This window comes from Passer montanus, unplaced genomic scaffold (genome assembly GCF_014805655.1).
Source record: "Passer montanus isolate IOZ18808 unplaced genomic scaffold, ASM1480565v1 scaffold116, whole genome shotgun sequence".
Taxonomy (NCBI): domain Eukaryota; kingdom Metazoa; phylum Chordata; class Aves; order Passeriformes; family Passeridae; genus Passer; species Passer montanus.
In genome coordinates this window covers 1,338,772-1,357,178 of record NW_024358278.1, presented here as the reverse complement: position 1 = coordinate 1,357,178, position 18,407 = coordinate 1,338,772, and the positions used below count along the sequence as shown (strand labels likewise).

The following is an 18,407-nucleotide window of genomic DNA, read 5'->3' as shown; positions in this document are numbered from 1 at the left end:
AATTAATATTGGCATTAGTGTAATATTTATATTAACTATTTAAATCTTTGCACTGAATGGTGCACACAGAAACCTGAAATCACTGACACTCTAAGAAGGCACATCTTGTCTTTGAAACTCAACCAGACTTCCAGGTGTGCCAGAGAAGCTGGGAACAGCAAGGCCAAGGCTCCCTAGACAGACCAGTTTGAAATTCCAATTCCTAAGTCATCAACCTAATTCCTGCAGAGCAACCTCCTTAAAACAGAAACGTGGATATGAAAGTTAGTCCTAAACAACAAAGCTTGCAACAAACAGGCTCTGAATTCCTGAAAATCTAAACTCCTTGATCCTGCACATACATTATCTCCTATGATGTGCCTGTCTCTTCCCATTCCTGCACCAGACTTCCACCTGAGATTCCCACGTTGCAGGTTAGGACAGAAGGTTTGAAATCCTGAGTGTCAGTTTTGCTCTCACCTCACAAATCCACTCCCAATGGTACCTGGCCCTAACAGGAGCTGCAGTGGATACTGCCAGAAAAGCTCCCCCTTCTGGAAGCACTGGAAAAGGGACTGGGATGCAGGGAACAGCCACCAGTACTCCATGGAGTGTGTGTTGCTCATGACCCTCTAAACACGGGACTGCTGCTCCAGCTCTATCACAGTTATCTGTGCTGTATTCCCACTTTGTTTGGATCAGGATCTGGTGAAGGTCACTCCAGAAGGGGAACACAGCAACAGAATTCCTTCCACACCAGAGGTGGGAGCAAGGTCTTCCTGGAGTACATCTTGAGAAAATAAAAAAGAAAAAAAAAAGAAAAAAAAAGCACCTTCACAAACACTGCCTTTTGTGATTTTATTAAGAGATGTTTTCAGGACAGACAAGCTTCTGGTTGCAGATGTTACAAACCCTACAACGAGAAACAAAACACTCGGTGAGCTGGGGGCAAACTCATTTCCACAACCATCATCCTATCCCAAAGAAAGGACAAGCCAAGTTTTCCAATTGAACTGCATTTCTTATTTCCTGTATTTTGGCCACTGATCCCAATTTTTCCCATTGAGGCAGACCTTGCCAGACTCCTTGGTAAGACTTCAAACTGTGATAACTTCCTTATAAAAGCAGCCTATAAATTATTCTCATGTGTCTTCTAAGACTCTCCCAGACTGGATCCTGGGGCAGGACAGGATGGATATATGAGGAATACACTCTCTGTGCTGCCAGCTGCACACTGGTACAACATCAACACATCCAAGTCTCTCCAACTGTAATAATCCAAGGTCTCCAAATCCATGCTGTGTACCACAACATGGAACAAGGCATGTGGACAGATCTCATCTCCAGAGGAGTGTTCTGAGCTGCTCTGCCATGCGCCTTGAGCCCTGTCCCCTTTGCCCAGTGCAATGCTCAAACCCAGCTCTGGTCACTGTGCTGGGCACAACACAGCTGCCTGTCTTCCCAAAATCCCAGCTTTGTGTTTTTGGTGACCAGAAACCTTTTCCACATGGATCCTCAGCACACTTCCCCCCACTGCTCCCAGGCACTTACCCCTCAGGCAGTGGGCACTGGCTGAGGCATGGCTGGCTGTTCTGGTTTGCCACCTTTCTGCTCTGAAATGGGGGTGGTGGGCAGAATCTCTTCTTTGGGTTCCACGATGCTGACGTGGTCTGGCAGAGGCTTTTTGGGGCCAATCTTTCCACTGGGGTCCCAAGGCAACATAATCTTTACTTTGATTCCCAGTACTCCTGCAGAGAGTGACAGGACAAGGGAGACAAAACAGATCAAGAGATGAGCACCAGGGTTACAAAGTATCTCTCTGCACATTGAAGATCTGCTGACAACACTAACACACACAGGCTACAGCTTAAAATTCTAATTACTGTGACTTTTTACCAGTGTTGTAAATGCAGGCAACTTAAAAGTTGGATATCCCAAATTATTCAACTCACTGCCTTGGCTGACTGCAGTTCTACCCTCAACTCATTCTAAGCCTGGTTTTAAACCCTGTCCTCTTCCCCAGCTCATTTTTCTAGGAAATTCCATTTTTTTGGTAACATCCCTTCTCAGACAAATGCCTCTAAATCATCCAATGAGCAGGACACCCTGGCCAAGGCAGCCTTAGCACAGCACCACAGAACGTGGCACAGAGCAGGCTGCAATGGCACAGGGATGTCCCTTCTGACTCGTCATCGTATCATCACCGAAGGGAAGGTGCAGAACAGCTCTGGGCTGGCATCCCTGCACCAGGAGCTCTGCAACTGATTAACCCAAAGCCAGCCAAGACACACAAATCGTTTGTGCTTTACCAGGAGGGAGAACAAGTGGAAGCAGGTTTAGCTGGGAAGACTGACTGACACCTGTAGCACACCCCTGTTCTCTCTGCCCATCCTGAGGAGCCAGGAAAACCAGAATCCCAAATGCCAAGGGCTCTTAAAGCCAGGCAACAGGCACTTCTTCTGAAGTTACCACCAGCCTCAAAGGCCTCAGGACAGAAATGAGAGTGCCTGGAGAATCTACAGCCACATTTCTAACTGGAAACATTCAAACCCCATCAGCAGAGAAGTGGATGATCTGTATAATCACACTGGCTGCTGAAGGCCCCTTGGCTTTCCTTTCCCAACTGATTTCTACTTTAGATGTAATATTCAAATCCCACAGTGAGAGCTCAGTAGCAAAAGCCCAAGAAAACAGGATTTTCAGAGTCTGAACCATCCAGAGCAGCATAACTGAACTATTCTGTGAGATCAGAAGTGCATCAAAACCACCTAAGTTTCAACCCAAGGATGCCAGTCCTGCCAGTGGGGAATCTGTAGGACCGGGATGACAGGAGCTGAGATTTTTGTGTCTCTGCAGCTCTGGAGAAGGCAGCTGACAAAGCTGCAAAGGGCTCTGCACGCCAGGCACTCACCCTGCCGGAGTAGGACGTGACGCACGGCTGTGTCCACGTAGTAATTCACTGGGTCCCCGCTGTGGATCATCAAGCCATCCACAAACTTCATGGATTTGGCCCGCTGACCTCGCAGCTTGCCGGACACAACGACCTCACAGCCCTTGGCCCCGCTCTCCATGATGAAGCGGAGGACGCCGTAGCAGGCTCTGCAGGGAGAGGACAGCCAAGCCATGAGCCCCTCTGCCACACCCACGGGGCTCCCTGGAGGAATTTTACCACTATTCCAACTCCAGTTTCACGTGTCAGCAGGGCAGCTCCCATCCCTTCTCAGACAAATGCCTCTAGATCATTCACTGGTGACAGGAGGCTGCTGCTGGAGGCCCTCACGCAGCGCCACAGGACGTGACACGGCGGAGGCACCGCCACCAGAGCCACCCGCTTCCGACTCGTCATCGTCTCATCACCGAGGGGATGAGAGCAGGGCCACTGCCACCTGAGCCACAGCACAGCCACAAGGCCTCTGATGCTGTTTGCCTCACTCCTACACCACTTATTCCCAAAGGAACACATCCAGCTTTATGCCCCACGGACAACCAACCAGACAGAACGCTCCAGAACTGTGAGCTGAAGTTTCAGTGCAGCATTACTCCTCAAACTGCAGAGGAGCTGTTTTTTGGGCACGGTACTGAGTCCCACAGCTCCCGCAGGGTCACTCACCTGCGCACAGCCAGCCCTCCCAGGAGCTTGTAGCGCAGGGACTCAGCCTGGGCGATGGCACACAGACCCCTCGTGGCCACCTTCTCGGCGTAGAGCTGCACCAGAGAGAACACAGCGCTCACAACGGGGCTCTGCTCCAGCCCACCACAGAACCACGGCCTGCTGGGGCTCCCGAGGTTCATCCACCTCCACCCCTGGCACAGGCAGGGGTCTTCCCACTGGACCAGGCTGCTCCAACCTGGCCCTGAACAATTCCAGGGACAGCCACAGCATTTCTGAGCACCCTGTGGCAGCTCCTCATCACCCTCGCATTAAATTCAACTTTTACTTTAGGAGTTTCATTCTACTCTTCTCCCTACATTCAGTCCAGTTAATCCTTCCCCACTTACAGGCAGCAGCTTTATCCTACATTTCTTTCCCTGTCTAACATGATCCAGCATCTCTAGCCAAGATGGAATAAATGAGCACCACCCCAGCACAGACATGCCCCCCTCCCTCCCTGATTTGTTTCAGAGCAAGATTTCATGGAACTGAACTAGAGAATCCTTTGGGTTGCATGGACCATTTAAAGGAACCTAGTCCAACCCTCCCCTGGGAAAACACCCCTGACATTAAGGATCAAAAATAACTTCTGTTTCTCAAAGATCCTTCTGCAGCAGAGCAGTTTCTTTATAATTTATTTTGTATTTCAGTGCAGGAGCATTTTTGAGGCCAAGCAACACATGACCCAAGTTATCCTGAAAGCACCTTTCAGCTGCTACTGTAAATCCATGTGCACCACCCAGCTCCTGAGGCAGTTTTACCTCCACGCTTCCCTCGGGGAACCCAAACCTCTTCTGCACCACAGCCGTCAGCTCCCGGATCCGGCGCCCCTTCTCTCCCAGGACATTCTGAGTTCTGAGGGAAAACAGTTACAGGACAAGTGAGCAAAGTGTCCCCAGGAGTGAGAGCGGAGCCACCCCAGCTCAGCAAGGCTGAGTTACCTGGTGGCAAGGATGATAATCTCGGTCCTGGTGGGAGTGACCCGGACTTCCACTCCGGAGTATCCATCCTCAGCCAGCTCCCGAGTCAGGAACTCGTTCAGCTCTGCTTTGAAGATGCCATCAGCGACAAACTAAAACACAAAGGGACAAAGTCAAGGCCTTGTCACGTTCTGAACCTGAGTGCAATTCACCCAAACTCCTGCAGCCTGACAGTCTCTCCTGACAACTTTCCCTTCCTCTGAGAGAAATCAGAGAAAACTCTGAGCTGGAAGGGACCCACAGGGAACACCAAGTCCAACTTTTACAGGAACAACCAGGAACTGAACCCACAGCCTTGACTTCAGCAGCACCGTGCTCTGTTCACCTGAGGGTCCAGCAGTGGGGAAAAACGGAAACCCCTTGAATCCCTGAAATGGAAATCCCTTAATTTCTCAGGAGTAATCCACTCCTGGCAGGAGCCCACACCCAGCACTGCCTGACCCACAGCCACTGCTCGCGCTGGGATCACTGCTCTGTGATGGAATTCGGGAGCAATTTAAGGGAAATAACGAGTGGGGAGCATCCGGAGCATCCCTTTCCCAGCCCCACGGGACGCTCTGCCGGGACCCCTGACAGCCCAAACCTCCCTCTCTCCCCAGCACAGGCAGCGCCCGGCGCCCTCCGGGGACAGCCACCAACCACAAACCCTTCCCGCAGGAAAGCAAAGCGATATCCCCGCAATTCCCGGCTCCCGGCGCCGCTCCGCACCTCCGCGCGCGGCCGCGGGGCAGCGCCCGCTCCATCCCGCCGCCATGTTCCCCGCCGGGCCCCGCGCCGCATCCGCCGCCATCCTCCCNCCGGGGCCGCCGCGGGCGCTGCGGCGGGGCCGTGAGGGCACTGCGGGGCCGCGCGGCCGCGCTCACCTTGCGCTTCTTGGAGATCTGCACCGCCATGATGAGCCGCGGCCCGGCGGAAAGGAGGGAGCGGGCCCCGCGGGCGGCGCTATATCCGCCCTCCGCCGCGCCCCATTGGCTCGCCGCTGGCGCGGCGGGCGGCCAGCGGGGCACGATGGGAGATGTAGTCTTTGCCAGGCCGCCATGTTGGCGAGGCCTGAGCCATGTGTGCGGCCCGGAGCGGCGTTAAAGAGTCAGCAGTGCATGGAATAAAACAGATAAATGATCATTCACCCCGGGCTCACGCCTGCAGACCTGCTCTGCCCGGGCGTTGCTGTCAGAGGGCGCTCTGCTGTTATCCGGGAATCACAGCATGGCTTGGTTGGGAAGTGACATTAAAGCTGATCCCATTCCACACTCTGCCATGGCAGGGACACTTCCATTGCTCCAAGCCCCATCCAGCCTGGCCTTGGGCACTGCCAGGGATCCAGGGGCAGCCACAGCTGCTCTGGGCACCCTCTGCCAGGGCCTCACCACCCTGCCAGCCAGGAATTCCTTCCCAAAATCCCACCTATCCCTGCCCTCTGGCAGTGGGGAGCCATTCCCCGTGTCCTGTCACAACACATTGGTTTTCAATGGTGTAGGGATTGAAGGGGGTTACAAAAATAACAACAATAATGGGCAGAGGTGATGCAGGGCCTCTAGGAAGCGCAGATTTAAAATGCATTTTATTTTATCATGGATGTTATTATGGTTTGCAGTTGGACCTGATGATCCTAAGGGCATTTTCCAGCCTAAGTGATGCTGTGAAAATGCCCACAAGCGCGGGTGGGAGCAGCAAAGCTCTCGGCCAGGGAAAAGCCTGGATTACCACTAGATGTCAGTGCAGACGCTTTCCAGGCTGGGAAAAGCCTCTCGAGTGAATAATAACCAACAAATGAATCCCCAGGGATTCGCTGATGCACAGCTGGAGGGATGGCGGAGCATCAAAGGCAGGTGGCGGTGGTGGCAAGGAATTGTGTCCCCCCTGTCACCAGACACCTTTGTCTCCCTTTTGGTGTGCCCTGAGCCCAGGATTCCCTGTCCCACAGAACATCAGCCTCTGGAAAAGCATCCAGCAGCTGGAGATGTCTCTGTGCAGGGATTTGAGCCCTGGGAACTGGGGTCTCAAGTAGTTTTTCAGGGAAGACCCTCCCAGGCTGCACAAACCCCTCTCTGCTGTTTTCCACCATACTTTCAGAGCAGAAAAGATCATCTATTTTTTAGGCTGAGTTTACCCAGGAGGGGCTCACCCCATGTATTTCTGTATCACACAAAGACAGCAAAGGGCACAACACGAGCAAAAAGCCTGATCCTGACCCGTGTCCCCTTTTCCATGGCCTGTTTAGGATAAAATATGTGTGCTGGTCAGCACCCAGGGCTGGAGCTGGGCACAAAGGAGGGCCTGGCTGGTGCTTGGCACCAAGGGAATGTCCCCTGTCCCCCCAGATGTGGCCTGGGGGCTCCAAGTGTGGATTTCACAGCTGGGGACACTTCAGTGCCTTCCCCAAGGAGCAGTGTGGGACTCCTCCCTGAGCCTCAGGCAGCCCTGGGTGATGCTCCCCGGTGCTGGGAATGGATTCTGGGCTAGCTGGAGATGTCCCTGCTCTCTGCAGGAGGGTTGCATTGCTGACCTTTAGATGTCCCTTCCTACCTGAGCCATTCCCCAGTTCTGTGAATTCACCCCTGCTCCATCCCTGCTGAAATGGAGTCTGGCAACATCCCAAAAAAGCTGTGACACAGAGAGCTCAGGTGTGGTCCAGCAGGTCCCGGTGCCTTCCCAGGCCCAGCAGTGCCTTGGATTATCCACAAATCCCATGCTGAGTGATGGACACTCAGGTTTCTGGGTCCCCCAGCCCTGCTGCTCCCCATTCCCCACTTCTTTGTGGAGCCTCACCACCAGCACGGGAGCTCCTTTTGTCCCCAAAGGACGTGCAGGGGATGGAAAAAACTTTGGGGTCGCTCCAGCCAGGACCCTCCCTGGCTCTGGGCACATCCCTGGGCTGCAGCCCCTGCTCTGGCAGCAGCACTTGGATCTCCTGGAGCGAGCAGGAGCAGAACCAGGGAAGGATGTCACCCCAGATGTGACACTTGGCAGCAGCAGCAGGAGCCCCCCCCGTGCCCACAGGGAGGGCCTGGCAGGTGCTGGGAGGTGGTGCCAGGTTTCCTCGCTGTGGGAGACGTGGCTTGGAGCAGGTTTGGGAAGGAGGAGCTGTCCTGCCTCCCCCAGCTCCATTCAGTGCCCAGACAGCAGCGTGGTTTATGGCAGCTGAGGGCCGTGGCACGGGCTCAATTAATCCCGCGTGCCAGCGGCTGCTCCCCGGGAAGCTGGCTCCTGTTCAGGGCAGCAGGAGGGGCTGGCAGCCCGGCCAGGGAAAGGGCCAGCACAGCTTTCCCAGCTTGATGGCACGCTGGGTTTTGGGATACCCCCTGCTTTCTGCGGGCAGGGACAGAAGGTGGCATTGGGAGAGAGTGTCCGGCCTGGGAAAGTCACCGACTGCCACTGCTGCTCCCAAAGTAAGGGAGATCCTGCTGGCTCTGCAAAGGATCAGGGAACAGCCTTGGGATCACCAAAAGTACACACTGGCACAGGCAGAAGCACAGCCCATTCCTGCTCAGACACCTGCAGGATTTGGGGTGACACACTGGGCTCCACTCACGCCAGGCCCCATCACCTTCTCTGAGGATTTTGGGAATCTCCCTTCCTGTTCTTTATCATTTCCTGGTGCTCCAGGAGGATTTGGACAGCTGCATCCCTGCATTTCAGTGCAGGAACCATTGGCTAGGACAGAAATCCTCCCAAATCACCTTCCCTACGACCATCAGAGGCACTGCAGAGCTCATGAATTTTCCCAGGGAGTAGCTGTGGAAAATGAAACCCGGGGTGGAGATGGACAAGATGAGATAGTTTGCATTAAATGAATGGAGATGGGTCTTGGGAGGCAATTCCAGCAGAGATAAGATGAATTGCAAGCACAAGTTGTAAAGCATTTGTAAAGTCTAACTCAGCCAGGAATTTTACTGCAGGAGATGCTGTACCAGAATTTACTGCTGCACTGGAGCAGCTGCTACTGCCCAAGCTGTGTAAACCCCTCACTGAGCTCCTCACCATGCCCTGGCACCTCTGGAAGCCTTCCTGAGAAACTTGTTCTGCCTTCCCACATGAAGCAGCCCTTGGGAGTGGGGAGAGATGAAGGGAACAGGGCTGGAAGGACAGGGAGTCAGGGCCACATTCACAGGCCTTCTGTAAACATTTCACACCTAGCAGGATTTACTGTTCTGAGGGGGAGTAAGTCCAGCAAACCTTCTGGAGGCAGGGGAAGGTGGCAGGATCCTGCAGGACAGGGATGGAAGAGGTGTGTCCAGGCAGAAACAGCTCTCAGCTGCCCCAATCCCATCTCCTTCCCTGCAGCTGGAAAAGTGGGATTGAAACTCAGGCAGCACCAGCTCAGCTCCAGGCTAAGGATGAATAACTGCTCTGGAAAGGTGTGTGGGACCCTCCAGGAGAATTCACACCTCTGAGGACACATCAGAGCTTGAAAAGCAACCACCAAATGGGCGAAACAGAAGCTGTGCACTGGACGTGGCCTGGATTTAACCCAGGAACTGCAGCACTCAGCAAGGTGTTAGTGAAGCTCAGTCTGACCCAGCAGCCAGCTCCACTGTAATCCCAGCCTGTCACCTCCACCACATCTGATAAATTGTTGGCAGTGTTTCAGTGGCTGCTCCCAAACAGCTCCATCACCCTGACACCTTCCTTTGGGCATCTGCCCCGCTAAACAGGATTTTGCTTTGCTGCCCAGATTCACTTTAAGGACTTAAAGGAGATTATTAAACAATTTAAACTTCCTTTAAAAACAGGAAACGGAGTGAGGATGCTCTGTGTGCTGTTTAGCTGGGAATCCTGGGCTCATTGCTATTTAATGAACTGGCAGAGGTCATTCCAGCAGCTCACACCCGGCCCCACGGCTCTGGCTGAGGGATGGAAATTGAAACTTTAATGGGCATTTCCAGGAGAGCAGCTTGCCCTGGCACTGTCACCCGAGAGCCAGCAGCTTAAGCAAGTGATTCTTAATCAGTTTTCAAGCCCCAGGAAACAGGCTGAGGGCAGGAGGGGCTGCTTTGCCCCAGCACCACGTTTTGTGATGATTTACAGGTAAGGCTGGTGACAAAGGCCATCCTCTGCTCCTCGAGGTGGGACTGCTGACAGGACAAGGGGGAATGGCTTCCCACTGCCAGAGAAATCCATGGAGCCATCCACGTGGGAAGATGACACCTCCAACACGGCTGAAGAGCACTGGGGGCAAACACCACTGAGGGAACCTGGTGAGGCTGCGAGGCTCAAATCCCAGACCCTCAATCCCAGATTTCAGCTCCCTGCTGGCACAAGGGGAGCAGAACTGCTTTGCCAGGCTGAGCCCAGGCGCTGTGGCAGCAGGGAGGGAGCTGCTGGCCCAGGAGCAGCCTGGCAATACCCAGCTCCATGCTTTCCCAGCTTTTCCCTGTCCCCTCTGTGCCCCAGACACACAGCCAGTGATAAAACTGGCTGTTGGTCCAAGCACAAGGTTATTTTCTAGGACATTAAGCAGAACCCTCGGATGCCAGCTTGAAGGGGAGCCATGAAGAGTGACAAGACACCTGACCAGAATGCAAAAGCAGAGCTGCAAACTTAACACCTCTTTTTTTCCCCCCCTTTATCTGTTAAAAATAGCTCTAGAGGGGAAGCTCAGAACAGTGTGAGGGGCTGCTGGCTTTAGAAAAAGAGCAGTTTCAGCAGAAATAGTCAGTGACCACCACCCAGAGAGCTCTGATTTTTGGTATCTCAGCCATCCACATCTTAAATTAAACATTCAAGCTGCAATGCAGCCCAGTTGTTTGGCAGGGGCTAATAAAAACCTGAAAATCTTTACCCAGCCTGCTTTTCTGTAGGAATAATACCACTAACATCCCAGAATTATCTCCATCTACATCTGGCTAGGACTCCAAATCAATAAATTGTCTCTTCACCCTCAGATTAGCTCGGTCAGGTAATTCTGAAGGCAGCAGCAGCACTTCCCCACTGTTAGGCAGAGCAGCTCTGCCAGCTGAATTAACACGAGATTCCCTTGTTATCCCAGAGCAATCCCACTCTGACAGTGTCCTTGGGGAATAATTTGCACTGACCTCAACAATGAGGGAATTGGGAGTGCTGTATTTATTATTACTTATATTCATTGAATTTAATATTTGGATTAATAATTGGAATTAAATTTCTGTTTGGAAAGAAGAGAAAAATTGGACAAAAATAAAACTACCACCTATTTCTCTGAAAAAAACCCCAAAAACTAAACCAAACCCACTGTTTTTAGAAAAACATTACATTTTGGATTTCCTTCCTGCCACTTTCATCCCTGGCTCAGACTCAGCTCTGATGTCCCAAGCACCCCAAGAGTGCTCAGATCCTTCCACAGAAATTCCTGGCAAGTCCAAGCACTCACTGCTTCCCCTCTCTGCCCAAAGGAGCTTCCCTCTGCAGGCTCCTTCTCTCCTGTCAGTGATGTTCTCAGAACCCTACAAGTCCCTTGGCCACATTCCCCTCTTTTTCCCTCCTCCTGCTGTCACACAAAGCATCCTTTCCTCATTTTTGAGGAGCAGCAATACCTTCTGCTATCAAATTTCCAAGAAAAATGCCAATTCTCTTTAAAAGCCCACAGCAAAACCTGCAGCAGGAAACCCTGGGAGCATGAACAGGGGGATAGATTAGAGCTGCTGCCTCCTCAGAAACCAAGATGTTCTTATGAAGTGGGATTAATACCACAATATCCATTTTTTAACACCATAAACCTTATTTTTAAACCATTAGCTTCTCATGTCTCTTCATGCAAGTTTATTCCAGGAGTTAATCCAGGGTTGTTGCTGTTTTCCAGACAGTGCCCTCCCTCCATCCTTTCCCTTTGCTAAGCAGAGGCCCCAGTCTTAGAGAAATTAATTAGTACAGTAATTTGCCCAGGACACAGAAGAGAAGCCGAATTTGTCCCACTCTGCAGGATTCAGCTGAATAAAAAAGACAAATGGCTGTGCTGTGGGATTTTAAAAAGCTGCTGTCAGCACTCCCAATGCAACCAGACCTGGAAATTCATTCGTCTTTCACTAAACAATGCAAAAAGGAGAAGCAATTACAGTAGACAAAACTAATTACAGCAGAGCTGAAGCACAGCTCACAGCATTCACTCTTCAATCTGAATTCAAAAAGAAAAATCCAACCCCAAAACCACTCCATCAAAAAAGGTGAAAATCTGGGAGTGGAAAAAAAGCAATTTTGAAATAGAAGGGGCACTTCAGCATGGCACAGACTGGTTTTTGGACAGAGAAACCTTCAGGTGATGCTTAGCAAACAGAACATAGGGATTTGTCCAGGAATGATGCCAGTGGGGGGAAAATGAGCTCCCAGCTCCTCCTCAGTGGGGCCCATTCCATGTTCACCTCCCATCCAGGTGAGTTTTGGGTGGATGTTTGTTAGCTGCCAGAAGAACTGGAGCATGGTGTTAATTGTGCCAAGGTCTGGGGTTAAATCTCCAAGAGCTGCACTCCGTGATCCTTCGGGGTTCCTTCCAGCTCAGAATGTCCTGGGATCTTTGTGGAGCTCAACTTGAACAGCTGCTCCTTCCACAGTGAAGACAGAGCACCCTCAAGGTGAGGTTATCCCCATTTCCTGATGCTCACAGCATCCCTGCCTGACCCAGAACACTCTAGGGATATTCACACCTTTGGGTGAAATGCCAGAAGAGAATCCAAAGCCTCCTGTAAAGCCCATTTAATCCCTGGCCATGGTCCAGGCTGGCAAGGGGCAGTGACAGCTTCTGAGAGAGGCAATTCCTGATGCCCAGAGCCGCACGTCCCACGGGCCTGCCTCCTGTTCCCTTTGGATACCAGCAGGGAAATCCAGCAGAGAGCAGAAGGGAATTTCAAGAATCACTGCTTAGCACAGAGACAGGCTGGAAAATGGATTGCAGGGAGAGAACCTGAAGTGGGAAGAGCAGGAGGAATGGGATTGGGCTGTGGGTGGATGTGGCAGACACCACCTCAGGCTTCATTCCCTGGGGATGTGGGCCACACTTGGGATTTGAAAGCCTCCATAAGCCCTTTCCAACACACAAAGCTGCCCTGGCCATGGCACAATGTTGTTTTTCTCTGGATCCTTAAGGAAGTTCAATTTGAAGCCTCGATCCTGGAACCCCATTCCTGAGTCTCCATGGCCACTGCACAGCCCTCAGCCCAACACTGCTTAGCACAGAGCTTCTCCCTGCCAGGGAATCATTCAGGAAAACACTTTCAGATCATGGAGTCCAGTAATTCCTCCAGCACTGCCAGGGCCACCACTGCCCCATGTCCCCAAGTGCCACATCCTTGTGGCTTTTAATCCCTCCAGGGATGGGGACTCACTGCCCTGGGCACCAATGCCTGAAAATCCTTTCAGCAAAGACCTTCCCCTCATATCCAACCTAAACCTCCCCTGGCACAACCTGAGGCCATTTCCTCCCGTCCTCTGTTTCTCTTCCAGGATTCTCTACATTTCCAGCCTGCAGAGGAGAAGGCTGGGGGTGAACTCTACAACGTCCAGCAGTACTGGAAGGGAGGGTGCCAAGAGGATGGGGCCAGGCTCTTCCCAGCAGTGCCAGCATCCCGGGAGATGCACAGGTACCTGTCAGAATCCCCCTCTCCCCCTCCTCCTTGTGCTGCAACACCAAGCAGAGGGATTTCCCACCTCTCCCTTCTGGTATCACTGCAGTGCTCTCTTTCATTTTCTGGCTGAAATGACCTGCAATGCAGAGGCTCACTTGCTGCACTGATCCTGCTGCCAGATCTGTAATCCTCAATCCCCCTGGGGAATGCCTGGAGTAGGAAACCACTTGGCATGGCAAGCACGTCAGCATTTTCCTGCCTGCATTTTTTATTGTCTCTTTGCTGCATCCCTGACTTCAGTGAAGTTTTCTTCCCTTTCATCCCCCACTTTCTCCAGCCTCCCCCAGTGCCTTGAACAGATATCTCAACATCCCTCAGCTCCCCCCTCTTGGACACACTTATCCAAGTGTGGGGGGACAGCACATTTACTCCCATCCATCCCAAGGTTTTCTGTGGGGCAACAGATCTGAAAATGTTAAAAACATGGGGAGACAGAACTCTTCCCTTGGCAGTGGCATCCCCTCCTTCCCGGGAGGCTCCAGAGGCTGATTGATTGAGGATTCCCTGCTAATCCTGCCCCTGCCATGCTGGGATTTACAAGTTATTAATGATAGGGACCTTGCTGGAAAAGCAGTGCAAGCTGCAGAGCAGCCAGACTTCCAAGCAGCAGAAGATGCTTTATTTAGAGAAGATGGTGCAGTTTCTGTTTTCTTTTTTAATTACTATCAGCAGTGAGAGACATTTGTGCTAGAAGGGAAAGAGAACTCGCCCACTGCATCGATTCCTTTTAATATTTCCATAAAAGGAAAAAAAAAAAAAAAGAAACCCTGGCACAATTTGGAGTAAACATCACATTGTTTACCCCATTTCTTCTACCCAGTCTCAGTCCTATTCACCTTTTGAAAATAACTGAATTTCAGACTGGTTTGGGATGGAAGGGATCTCAGATCACCTCATCCCACCTCTGCCATGGGCAGGAACACTTTCCACTGTCCCAGGCTGCTCCAAGCCCTGTCCCACCTGGCCTTGGACACTTCCAGGGATCCAGGGACAGCCACAGCTGCTCTGGGAACCTGTGCCAGATTCCTCAGAAAATCCTCAGAGCATTTCCCAGGAAATCCTCACAGGATTTCCTCCTAATACCTAATCCACATCTCCATTCTTCAGTTTAAAGCCAAAACCTGGGAACCAAAGCAACCAGAGGAAAGCCTGGTTCTAACAGACCCTGCTGCTGACTTGCAGGGACCCACATTTCACACTCTGCACTGGAGAACTTCCCCAGATTCTTTCTCTTAACTATTCTCTAGTTAAGAGAAGGAGAATTCCCAAGCAGGAAACAAAGCCCTGGAGCCTTTGTGGTTCCTCAGCACCCCTGCCTCTGAGTGGTCGCTGTGTGCTGCTCACACTGTGCAGGAAAGGCACTTCAGGGACAGGAGGTTTTAATGGAAATCAGTTCATGGCAAGAATGATGGGGATCACAGCACATTTCCGCTGGTTCTGTTTGGGAAGGAGAACAAGTAGAGGCATGAAGGGGGTCTGTTAAAAATGGAAGATAGGAAAAGTGGATTTGAGGATTAAAATAATTTTTAAGTCATAGAGGTGGCGAAAAGGACCCCAAGCAACAAGCAAAAAGTGAAAAGAAAAGGACAAAGCTGTCAAAGCAGCAAGGCAGGACAATAATTCTTCGAGGAGCACTATGAATCCATATAAAAAGCAGGAAAAATGGGATTTCTCATAGGAAGAGGCAGCAGGAGTTCAGGGGGAAAAGCGAAGGCCTCTGCAACAGCTCAGGGGGGAGACTGGAAGTGCAAGAAGATCCAACCCCACAGCAAAGTGCTGTGCTCCATGAGGAAAAGAATCTCCAAAACCAGGGAGCACATGGAAATTACGGATCATTTGGCACCTACCAGCTGTGGGAAACTGGGATTAGCCCAGCAAGGAGGTGATCACTGACAGGCAGCTTCTGAGTGCAGGGAGAAAATCCAAAATGCAGCCCACAGAGGGATCCCAGCGCTGGAGAGGCTGGGAATGCAGTGGGAATGCTCCTGGCACAATTAGGCAAATCAAGCCTATTAAGGGACAATCACTCTGAAGGGTTGTTATCAATCACTCCCCTTGCTTTCTTTAGGCAATTATCCTAATTGCATCAAGGCTATTAAGCAATTATTTTGATAACTGGAGCTTTTTTGCTGGCTCTTTGTTTTTTTTGGAAACGTTTTGTTCTTTATATAAATCCCCCTCCAAAAGATGTTTAAAGCTGATTTTTAGGATATCCTTTTCCCGAAGCACAAGATTCAAATTTCTGTGTAAAAGCACGAAGTCCCTCTCAAGAAAATGCTGATTTTTATCCCTGGGTTTACCCCCAAACCTCCCCACCACCCAAATCTCCCAGGGCACCAGGGATTTAGTTCCACTTTTTTATTATTCAACTTTTTATACATAATAAATACAAACTTTTTACAGCCAATATAAAGAAAGCATTTGCACTGATGCTTTCAGGGTGTACTGAGCTGTACACGATGCGACGGCCGATACATGCCCTGTATGAAGAAATCATAGTTAAAAAGGAGGCATCTTTTTACAACTTTTCTTCCTTTTTCTTTTTTTTTCTTTTTTTTTCCACTTTTGTTTTTTAAATAAAATTAGCAGCTCTTACAGAAAATATTTTAAAATACAACTAAAGAGACTTTTAAATAAAAATTTTCTGGATTTTTGAAAGTCCGGGTGTGAAGGACACAGACCTGTGTCCTGGCCAAAAGAATTGAACACGAAACTGGTGAAACTGGCCAAAAGAACTGAACATGAACATTATGGCAAAAACTTGGTTTTCTTCTGCGTTGTAAAGATCTCAAAATATTTGCAAACAGTTAAACCTTTTTTTTTTAAACTTTTTAAACTTAAGAATAAGTTTGATAAACACATAAAAAGACCTCAAACAGATCAACAGGACAAGAGGTGCAAAAGAAGGAATAAAATATGGAAAAGACTTCATTGGACAGTCTCTGATTCCAGAACTGATCCATGAATTGTTGCCCTCAGACAGCCCCACTCTTGGTTAAGGATCCCACTGGGAAAGGAGACTGGCAAGCACTGGATGTCTCAGAGACCCAGCCTGGGCTGGGATTTCCAAGTATGTGCAAAGTTTATGATAAAATCTTGTTAGATGAGTCGTTGGGTTTTTGTTGTAAATGCAGCCTCAAAAAATAGCCCTTGTTAGTAAACTAAAGGTTGAAAACTTACTGGCTTTGAGAAAAAACCATGAAGACACAAGAGAACCCACAAACAGCTCCAAACCCAACCTCGGGATGCCTTTGATCTGAAGTTTTCATCTGATGGAGAATGCTGACAGTATTTTAGTCAGTACCCAAGGAAAAACCTGCTTTCATCCAGTTTTTCCCTCTCCTCCAACCGTTCCGCTCTACATTCAACTTCAGAATATTCTTTGCCCTCTTCTCTCAAAAAACCGAAATCCAAGCTCCCTTTTCAGAGCTCTCTGAGGGAAATGTGAAACTCTTTTCCTTTCAGTTTCTTCCCTGAGAGGAACTGGGCACATCTTGGGCACGAAGGTGGTGAGAAGGCAGAACCTGGAGCTGCTCCTGGCTCCCTGGCTTTGGCTGGTTAATGGGATTGGGGTGGGAAAAGGCTACAGGGCCATCCAATGCAACAACTAAATGCATGTAAATACTCTAAATGGAACTGCTAACTCTAGAACTCAGGTGGTCTGATGACAGAGATACACTGCTAACGTTGGATAATAAAGTACACGGCAATAACTGGGAGAAGAGTGACCCAAATGCTTTAAAAAAATAAAACAAACCCAACAAAAAAAAAAAAGACATCCCCAAAATCTGCTAAGGGAAAAAAAAAAAAAAGAAAAGAAAAAGCAGCTCAATTTCCAGATCTAGACAAAAATCTCACTTGCTTTTTTGCTTTTCTACCCGTTGGTTTCTGCTGTGGAAGAAGATGTTGCTGCTGGTTCAGCACCTCCGTGTTAGATCCTCTATGAGTAAATGCACTGAGTAAACACAAAAATCCAAAGGCAGAATGTTCAGCTGTGAATCACTGACAAGGGGAGCACCCATGGAACGAACACTTTCGCTTCTCCAGGAGATCATTTTCCCACCTCTTCCTTTCTGCAGGGGGATTCAAGAGGAGCCAGCCTCTCCTTTAGACTTCTTTTTCTGTTCCCTTTTTTCATTCTTCTGATGAATACCTGATCAGGCAGGTGATGCTACTGGAAGGATCCACAATCTTTAACACATTCCTATGGCAACAGTAATATACTGTACTAATGCACAGGAGCAAAGGATGCTAAGACTAAGCTGCATGAACGGGGCTCTTTCTTTGTCTCCACATCAAAATGGAGCATCTCCAGCCAAGAAAAAAAGCCAATCTTGGCCTGTCTTGGTTTGTGCTAAGAGAAGAAGAATGATGTAGAGAAATCCAAACAAACAAACAAAAAGAACCAAAAGGCACAAAATATTCATGACTGTGGGAAGGAATCCGCCAGGTCACTGCCACAAAAAATCCTCCCTACCGCTCGCTCTAGTCCAAGTCTTCATCATGCAAAGGTGCCTAAAAACGAGATCGACCAAAAGCTGTGTTTGGCCTTGATTGTAGCACTACTAATTAGCCAGTCCCCTCGTTACACCAGAGTGATTTCCACGTCCTCGATCTTCTCCGCGGGCCGGCGGTGGTGCTGTGTCGGGGGCGGAGGAGCTGCTCGCACCTGCAACATTCAGAAGCAGCCTGTGACTACCCCAAAATGGCCAAGTTCCACCAGAAACCCCCGACAGTTCCTGCACTGAGCCCCAGGATCACCCCTCCAGGCGATGCAAACAGCTTGTGTGTCCAGCGGGATGCAGCTCCAGTGCTGCCCAGCTCAGCCATCAGGGATTTTCTTTATCACCTGTCCCAGATTCCCTCCAGGGTGCAATCCCAACTATTCCATGGATAAACCAGGATGGAAACCTGGGAAAGGCTCAGCACATGCTGAATCTGATGGTGCTTTTGCCTGGAATTTCTCTGGAGTGGGAACTACCAGGATGTTCTGCTGCACCTGACTCACTGATACTTCATCAATCACTGACTCAACAATACACACCCAAAATGTGATGTTGTTCTCACACTCTGCCACATCACTCATTTTTGCTCCTGACAGAGATCAACTTTAGTACCAACAGGGGTTTTAGGACACCATTTCAGAATTCACCAGACTTGCTCTGGAAAACATGAGCTGTGGAGCAATCCTGCACCAAATAC

General features: G+C 50.2%; 2 protein-coding genes and 2 non-coding genes across 7 annotated transcripts in view; all 4 read right to left on the bottom strand.

Annotated features, from left to right (window-relative positions):
- Window positions 1-820: 820 nt before the first annotated feature.
- Window positions 821-5,558, bottom strand: RPS3 (ribosomal protein S3). Its single transcript, XM_039696975.1, has 7 exons — window positions 5,475-5,558; window positions 4,573-4,703; window positions 4,393-4,486; window positions 3,590-3,684; window positions 2,891-3,078; window positions 1,531-1,727; window positions 821-892 (listed from the first exon to the last, which is right to left on the bottom strand). The coding sequence occupies exons 1-6, from the start codon at window positions 5,502-5,504 to the stop codon at window positions 1,534-1,536; spliced, it is 732 nt and encodes a 243-aa protein (XP_039552909.1). The 5' UTR covers window positions 5,505-5,558; the 3' UTR covers window positions 821-892; window positions 1,531-1,533.
- Window positions 2,041-2,188, bottom strand: LOC120496538. The gene has a single exon (XR_005626330.1). It is a non-coding gene; the product is annotated as a small nucleolar RNA SNORD15 (small nucleolar RNA).
- On the bottom strand, window positions 3,195-3,341 carry LOC120496539. Its single transcript, XR_005626331.1, has one exon. It is a non-coding gene; the product is annotated as a small nucleolar RNA SNORD15 (small nucleolar RNA).
- Window positions 5,559-15,554: 9,996 nt separating the features above from the next.
- Window positions 15,555-18,407, bottom strand: part of FCHSD2 (FCH and double SH3 domains 2) — a 121,985-nt gene continuing 119,132 nt past the window's right edge. For all 4 annotated transcript variants that reach the window (XM_039697055.1, XM_039697056.1, XM_039697053.1 and 1 more), the window contains one exon: window positions 15,555-17,874. In XM_039697055.1, the coding sequence (XP_039552989.1) occupies window positions 17,791-17,874 (84 nt within the window). In that variant the 3' untranslated portion in view covers window positions 15,555-17,790. The remainder of the gene's footprint in view (window positions 17,875-18,407) is intronic.

What these genes read in the sequence shown, in the direction of transcription:
- RPS3 (XM_039696975.1), bottom strand. Translation starts at nt 5,504, where the DNA reads ATGGCGGTGCAGATCTCCAAGAAGCGCAAG. An exon ending in ATTATCATCCTTGCCACCAG is followed by an intron (nt 4,487 to 4,572) that starts GTAACTCAGCCT and finishes GTTTTCCCTCAG; the next exon opens with AACTCAGAATGTCCTGGGAG. An exon ending in TCCCCGAGGGAAGCGTGGAG is followed by an intron (nt 3,685 to 4,392) that starts GTAAAACTGCCT and finishes TCTCTGGTGCAG; the next exon opens with CTCTACGCCGAGAAGGTGGC.